At 40.4% G+C, this 8,175-nt stretch overlaps 1 protein-coding gene across 1 annotated transcript in view; it reads right to left on the bottom strand.

Moving 5' to 3' along the window:
• SLC27A2 (solute carrier family 27 member 2) overlaps positions 1–8,175 on the bottom strand; it is a 49,634-nt gene that overhangs the window by 28,184 nt on the left and 13,275 nt on the right. The window contains exon 3 of the mRNA XM_019664705.1: positions 2,933–3,057. Within this exon, the coding sequence (XP_019520250.1) occupies positions 2,933–3,057 (125 nt within the window). The remainder of the gene's footprint in view (positions 1–2,932; positions 3,058–8,175) is intronic.

Genomic DNA, 8,175 nt, shown 5'->3' with positions numbered 1-8,175 from the left:
AGAATTAAACACCTTCCTAGCACACATAGGAAAGTAGCCAAATTTTGTACTAGTTTTTATTATGAGCAGCTGGAATGCGTACTAATCTCCACTCCCTTGTTGAGAGAAAAGCTTACCAGCCACAATACATCCGTGTAGACCAATCATAAGTGCAGCACTGTGGTACAAGGGGAGAGTGGTATAGATGACATCATCTTTCTTAAACCCGCTGACAGTACTGAGGCCAGTTCCGTACCATATGCGATGATGATTTATTGTCGCAGCTTTCGGGAGACCTTTGCAAAGATGCAAGAGAAGGCATGAGTGAGCCAAGATTGGGTATTCACAGCCATGTGGTCTAGAGGAGAGATGTGGTGTGGGAAGATTCATCATCCGGTGATTAGAGAATTACATAGGGGAGGGCTGTGATCATTTAGAATAGGAGTCAGCATTTTCTGCAAAGGACCAGACAGTAAATGTTTTAGGCTTTGCAGGGTCATACAGTCTTGGTTGCAACTACTCAACTCTGCTATTGTAGCCAATAGCAGCCAAACACATATAGGAATGAATGTGGCTGTGTTCTGATAACAGGCCAGAGTTTGCTGACCCTATGTTAGGGGGCTGTTACAGTAGTAATTTAAACAGAAAGGAAGGAATGTCTACTGAATTTCTGCTCTGTGCTTATGACCTTGCAAGGTATTTTCAAAATTTCATTTAATTGTCATGATTGATGAGACAAATAAATTATATTCTCTAATCCACAAATTAGAAGGCTGAGATTTAAAGAGATTAAATAGACAATCCATCCTATCACTTTCCTTCATCACCACATCTATGATTTCTTATGTACTCTTTTAGCGTCTCTTTATATAAATACAAGCAGTTAATGAACATTTGCTCATATGTTCTTGCCCTTCTCCTGTTTAAAAAATATGCACATTCTTCTGCACTTCCCCACCTAACAATGTATCTTGGAGATTTGTCCATATTTGTACATAGAAATTTCACTTATTTATTCATTCCTCTCAGTTACATCAAGTCTCTTCTCTGGTGTTTCATTTATAATTGGTTATACATTACATATGGACTCTGAATATAATATAATCAAAATACAACAATCATTAAAAAATTTCAAAAACCTATTCAGTGCCAAATTTCATCCATCATTATAACTATTTTTGTAAATCTTGATTAACCTCTTTATCTCTTATATACACCAACTAGGGGAAAATATATGTAGCTTGGAAAAACCCAAATGGGATCATATGCTATGAAATAAGATCAGTTCCCACAGGCAAAGAGCTAAATCCCATGAAGTATTAGCTATCTGATAAGTTTTGTCAAAGAAAGAGAACATTTGTTGGGCTGGCCGAGGGGCACGTTGGTTAAGAGATGGCTTGGGACACCAGAGGGCCCCGGTTTGGATCCCACATATGAGGGTCAGTGACACTGCCCTCTACAGCTAAGATGCTGAACAACAGCTCAACCTNGGGGAACATATTATCTCCTTCAACTTAATTATATATCTTTCAAAGGCAAGAATTTAGAGGTTCATTCAGAAAAATCTGTTGATGCCCAGGATGTGCCAGGTACAGATCTTAGTGCTGGGGATCTGGCAGCAAACAAGGCCCCTGGTGCATGGAGCTTACATTTAACTGGGGGAAACAGACAACAGTCATATAAACTTGTGCTATGTCAGAAGTGACAGTGCTGTGAAAAGCAGTAACCCACGGGATGAATGGTAAGAGGCAAGTGATACATTTGATAGTTAGTACGAGGGGCCTCTGATGAGGTGACATGTGGGCAGAGACTGAATGAGAGAACTGGGGCCAGACATCTTACACTACTTTCTATATCACACAGCAGCTATTATGTGAGTTGAACATAGGTATTTATAAATAGCAATTTATCAATTGAGTGATCCTTTGAATTTGTTTTCCTACGATGAGTGAAAGAATTAAAGGGAGTAGAATCTGGTGAATGTACTGCACTCTGTAGTCTAGTGTTTCTCAACTAGGGTTGATTTTTGCCTGCCAGGAAACATGTGGCAATGTTTGAAGACATTTTGATGATCATGACCAGGGCCGGGGGGAGGGTATTACTGGCATTTCCTGGGTAAAGGCCAAAGATGCTACTAAACATCCTACAGTGCACTGGATAAGTCCACCCAGCAAAGAAGGAATGGGCCCAAAATGTCAGCAGTGTCACTGTTGAAAACCTTTGATCTGGTCCCCGGGCAGGCTGCCATATCTCTGAGGAGAGCTGAGGAACTACGCAGGAGGTGTTCTTCCAAACAACTCCATCAAGATATCTAAATGTCTGAAAACTGGGTAGATCCAAGGCCCTAGTGGTTACCATGGGGGATCTGTTCCAAGCTTGGTGACAGACTTAGTCAGATAACCTCAAAGCCACATGGAGATTTATTCATTAAGCGACATTAAATAAGTTTCCTGCATGCCTTTGGTATAAGAGATGGCCAGGAGACGAGAAATGGTCCCTGCCATCATACATTTTATAGCCTGGGAAGGATGGGAGACATGAAGACCAACACCTACAATGTGACAAGGCCCACAATGGGATAGAAATTAAATGATGTAGGGTAGGGAGTGATGACTTTTGTTGGAGTGACCCAAATAGGTTTAACATATAAGGTATCATTTGAGCTGAGCTTGGAAAGTGAGTAGGCTTTAAATAGGCAGAGAGGCAAGTAGAGGATGTGCTAGGTAGTGGGTAAGATGTGAAAGCAGGTACAAAGATAGGAAGTAATATTAATGGCAATTGCCATCTGGTAAATCCCTTCTGTAAGATAGGGTTGTATCAAGTACTTTACCGTGACAAACAGTTGTAATCTAAAATGAAAACTGATATTTACAAATCAGCTGAAGCCTAGCAAAGTGACTTGAAGTTCCATCGTATCCATTTCAAAAAGATAATGAAACATGGGGAGTGTTACCTGGGGTAAGTTGCATAAATACCGAAGCAGTTCACCGATATACTGAATGACAGTGATGTTGTATTTTCTGCAGTCATCCCAAAACTGGCTGGCTGAAAATTTTTTCCGCAAAACAAGAGTAGCACCTACAGAGAAGGCATAGAAAGTGTTAGTAAAGAAATGTTACCAGAAAAAAAAAATCTCCCCAATGACATTTGTCACTTTTGAAAGCTAGAATTTAGATATTATATTCACAAACAAGTATCGAGTACCAATTATATTCAATGCAAAAGAAAGAAGTAAGACCTGGTTTTGTCCTATAGAAGCTTCCAATCTAGTGGGGGAGAAGGCTCATAAAAAAGTCTTTCTAATAAAAGTCAGTGTGCAATAAATAAAAGGTTCAAATGAGCCCNTCTTTCACCACTGTATTCCTGTGTCTCGTTCAAGTCTTTGCTCGAGTGAAAACATTCTTACTGTACACTTGACTGATAATTTGATTGGATACAGAATACTAGATAGGCAATAATTTTTACTGAGTATTTTGAAGGCACCGTTCCTTTGTTTTCCATCTTGCAGGGTTGTTATTGGCAAGTCAAATGTTATTCTTATAGCATCTTTTTCTCTCTCTCTTTTTTTTTTGGTGGTCTTAAATTTCATCATGGTGTAGTTTTAAAAATTTTAATTCCACTCATTTTATTTGGTACTCTATTGTCCTTCAGTCCTGGGAAGATTTTTTTTTTTGGTATTATTTTTTGATAATTTCTTTCTCTATTTTCTTTTTCTGATTTACGATTAATTAGATGCTGGATCTTTTGGTCTGATATTCACATTTTCTTATCTTGCCTCCCCTCATGTAATTGCTTTATCTTTTCTCCAAATGTCTGTAAGATTTCTCAACTTTATCTTTCAACTTTTCCATGAATTAAAACATTTTTAAATCATGTTTTTATTTTTCAGGGGGTCATATTCTGTTGTGTGTGTGTGTGTGTGTGTGTGTGTGTGTGTGTGTATGTGTGTGTGTGGCAGTATACTATTCTGATTTTATGAATATATCTCTGAGGATATTAATTGCAGGTCTGGGGAGGTTTTCTTCTGCTATCTGAATTGATGTTATTTCTTTTTTTTTCTTTTGATGATCTTTCCTGTTGGAGGTTTTCCTCAAGTGTCTGCTGATCATTGATGTCGGCTTATATTTAGGAGTGAGGCAACTTAAAGATGTGTGAGCAGCTTTGTGTGGTGGGGAGAGGCTATTGCCAGGTGGGCTGCACTGTCCTGTAATGGGCAGTGAGCCAATGTCCAATTTCTTTTTTGGGAAAGATGAGTTCTTCCTAATAATTATCCTCCTCCATTCTCTTGCCTACAAGCATAAACTGGCGACTGGAGTTCTAGAAGCTACACACAGGGAAAGGGAGGGAGCTGGGCGTCTCACTAGTCAGTAAGTAGATATTTACTCAATCTCTATTTTCAGTGCCTCACCTCTGCCCTCCTCTGCTCTTGGGGTCCTTGAGTTCAAAGCTTTTCTAGGTCATCTCAAGAGAACAAACCTATCTCCTACAGGAGTGGGAGAAGGGAGTAGCAGGTCTAGCTGTTTCTTATACAGACTTTCACTTTCAAAACTCCTCTTTTTTTCAAGCCCGGTGCCTCATCCTATCTTCAGTTGCACTCGGTGCCTCCAATTTCTCAGGTTTCAGGAAGTTAATCAGCTTCCTTCTTGTTGGCACCTGCCTCTTAAGTGTCACCTCTCTCAGTCCTGCCATGTCAGTGACCTTCACCTTTCAGCTCTATGTACTGTGTAGTGCCCTGTTGCAAGGTCTCCAAGACAATGGGAGCTTGTGTGTCTTTTTCTTGTCCTCCTGGTTTTTGGGAGACTTCCAAGAGGTGAAAGGCAGAAGGTATTCACCATCATAGAAAAAAAAATTGAGTCCATTTTCTTAACAATGAATATGCTATATTTCTGCCTGAATTCCTGAGGAGAAAAGAGAGCACCCACCGACAGGAACGAAGGGGTGAGGCTCAGCTTCTCTGCTGTACATTAGAGGCCTTTCTCCCTCCTGTGTATCTTTCCACTGCCGCCAAAGGGGCTGTCTAAAAACACATCTTCCACATGACTCCTCCACAAAAGGCCCTTTAGTGGGGCGTTGTCACGTTCGCATTTAAGTCTCAGCCAAGTAAAGCCCTTACCACCTGGCCCAGCCAATCGGCCTCGCCTCGTGCCGCACTGTTTGCTGTTCCCCGTACACCAGGTCCTTCGTTCCATGGCTCTGCATATGATGTCCTCGCTAACAAGAAGCCCTTCTTTTCCTGTATGGCTGGAAAACGTCTCTGCTTCCTTCAAAACTTTCCTTCTCTGGCAGGCCTTCCCCGATTCTGCTCTTTCCCTCTCTCCTCTGGCCTGTTCCTGTCCTGGCCCCCACAGGTCAGACTGGTCGCTCTCTACTCTGTGCTGGTACCTACCCATCTATTCTGTTTTCTATCAGAATGGAGGTGCGACAGAGAGAAATTTTGGGCTCGGAATGGACCACAGAGGTTACCTAAATTTGGAGGGAAGGCAGACAACACTAGGAGGTAAGTTGAGTCTATTCAGCTGTTTCAGGGTTCTGGTCTATCGTATTTCCCTTTCCAAATATTATGCCTTCTATGTGTGGCCCCTGAAACTCTTTTCTGGTTCCCTTCTCCTCCTCCCACCTGGGCCACACTCACAGCAGGCAGGACAAAGCCTCATATAGACCCCTTCCTGTAGCTTCAATCCCTAACTCGAGTAGAGAAACACTCTGTTTTAGTAATATCTCATTCTGATGAAACCTCTTTTCCTAAATGACACTGTTTTTTAGGCAATGACACAAATAAAATGGCTGCTGACAACTGCACACTGTAAGAAATGAACCTAACTAGCCTTTTATTATAACCAACTGAGCCACTTGGCCAGCCCCCACTAGCCTTTTATTATAAACTGGTGCTCTGGATGCAAAGGCCCAAATAGAACAATGGGAGACAGGTATAATGGATAAAGACTATTCAACAATAATACTGTAAAAATCACTTACGTCAATAGCTTTGTTACCCAACCCCCCTCTCCATCTTCGATGAGAGTGACTGACTAATTTTGAATGTCTTCACTTATTTCTTCCTCTGTGCATGTGGGGCAGAGTTTTCTTTGATTCATTCCATGAACATGTGTGGAACACCTACTATGAGCTTAATGTTCTTAAGCACTAAAAATAATGATAATAATGGTTACCATTTATTGATTATTTACTAAGTGTCAGGTACTTTGGTACATGCTTATGCACATCATTTCATTTTGCCTTCACAGCCCCCTGTGAGGTAGGTAGTATTATTTCCTCTGTTGGCTAATGGAAAACAGATTTAGAGAAGTTAACGATCCTGCTCAAAAGGCTGAGTCAGGCATCAGGCCTGCTGACTCCAGAGTCCTTGCCCTTAAGCACTGCATTAAGTCCCTTGAGTCAAATCGGAATTCCTGCCCCGAGGGTGGCTGGGAGCATTCCTCCCTCTCCTCTGCTCTACCAAAGGGTCTACTGGCTCCTTTAAGTCAAGCACAGTGGCCACCACCTCCCTAACATTGACCCAGATTCTCCTGATGAGCTGTGTAGTGTCTGTGGATAGATGTCATTTGCTTCACGTGCTCAGCTAAGGCAGGACTTGCCTCCCTGATATCTACTGCCTGGGGGCTGGTGGTGTTACCCACTCCAGGGACAGCCTATTTTAGGCAACTCTAAGGGTGAGAAAGTTCCTGATTGCATTGATCCAGAGCCTTCCACCATCACTTTTGTTTGAGAAGGTCATTTGATACAACCTTTCTTTAAGCTCCTTTTAAACCCATAGATATCTGGGCTTCCTATCATAACCTATTTTCTTTTAAAATTGTGGTAAAGGACACATAACATGAAATTTACTATCTTAACCATTTTCAAATATGCAGCTCGGTGGTATTAAATACATTCATAATGCTGTGCAATTATCATCACCATCCATCTCCACAACTCTTTTCATCTTGTAGAACTGAAACTCTACATCCACTAAGCAATAACTTCCCATCACCTCCCTCCCCCAGCCCCTTGCAACCACCATTCTACTTCTATCTTTATGATTTTGACTACTCTTAAGTACTTCATATAAGTGGAATCATATGGTATTTGTCTTTTTGTGTTATTTTTATGCTATTTCACTTAACATAATGTCCTCAAGGTTCATCCATGTTGCAGCATATGGCAGAATCGCCTTCCTTTTTAAGGCTGTATAATATTCCATTGCATGTATATACCACAGTTTGCTTATCCATTCATGGACACTTGGGTTGTTTCCATGTTTAGCTATTGTGAATAATGCTGCTATGAACATGGATGTACAAATATCTCTTTGAGATCCTGCTTTCAATTCTTTCGGGTATGTACCCAGAAATGGAATTGCTGAATCATATGGTAATTTAATTTTTAATTTTTGAGGAACTGCCATACTGTTTTCCACACTAACTGCATCATTTCACATTCCCACAGTGCACGAGGGTTTCAGTTTCTCCACATCCTTGTCAACACTTGCTGTTTTCTGTTTTTTTAGTAGTAGACATCCTAATGGGTGGTAAAGTGGTATCTCATTGTAGTTTTGATTTGTATTTCTCTAATAATTAGTGATGCTGAGCATCTTTTAATGTGTTTATTGGCCATCTGTATATCTTCTTTGGAAAAATACCTATTCAAGTTCTTTGCCTATGTTTGAATCAGGTTATTTTTTTGTTAAGTTTCAGGAGTTCTCTATATATTCTGGATATTAATCCCTTATTGGATAAATGATCTGCAAACATTTTCTCCCATTCTGTGGATTGCTTTTTGCTCTGTTGATAGTGTCTTTTGAGGAGCAGGATTTTTAAATTTCTATGAAGCCTGGTTTGTCTAATTTTTCTTTTGTTGCCTGTGTTATTGGTGTCATATTCAAAAAGTCATTACTAAATCCAAAGTCATGAAGTTTTGTCCTATGTTTTCTTCTAAGAATTTTATTATTTTAGGTCTTAAATTTAGTTCTTTGATCCATTTTGAGTTAATTTCTCTATATGGTGTTTGGTAAGGGTCCAGATTCATTCTTTTGCATGTGTATTCAACTTTCCCAGCACCATTTGTTGAAAAGACTGTTGCCCTTTCCTCATTGAATGGTCTTGGCTTTCAAACTGTCTTTGTTTTCCAGCATATGAGACAACATTAAGAGAAAGGAAAAAGGTAGAAGTGTGTGTATGTGTGAGTGTGTGTGAGCCT

The sequence above is a fragment of the Hipposideros armiger genome, unplaced genomic scaffold, assembly GCF_001890085.2.
Source record: "Hipposideros armiger isolate ML-2016 unplaced genomic scaffold, ASM189008v1 scaffold_12, whole genome shotgun sequence".
Classification (NCBI taxonomy): Eukaryota; Metazoa; Chordata; class Mammalia; order Chiroptera; family Hipposideridae; genus Hipposideros; species Hipposideros armiger.
Note: the sequence above shows the minus strand (reverse complement) of the source record. Positions and strands in the feature narration are given on the sequence as shown.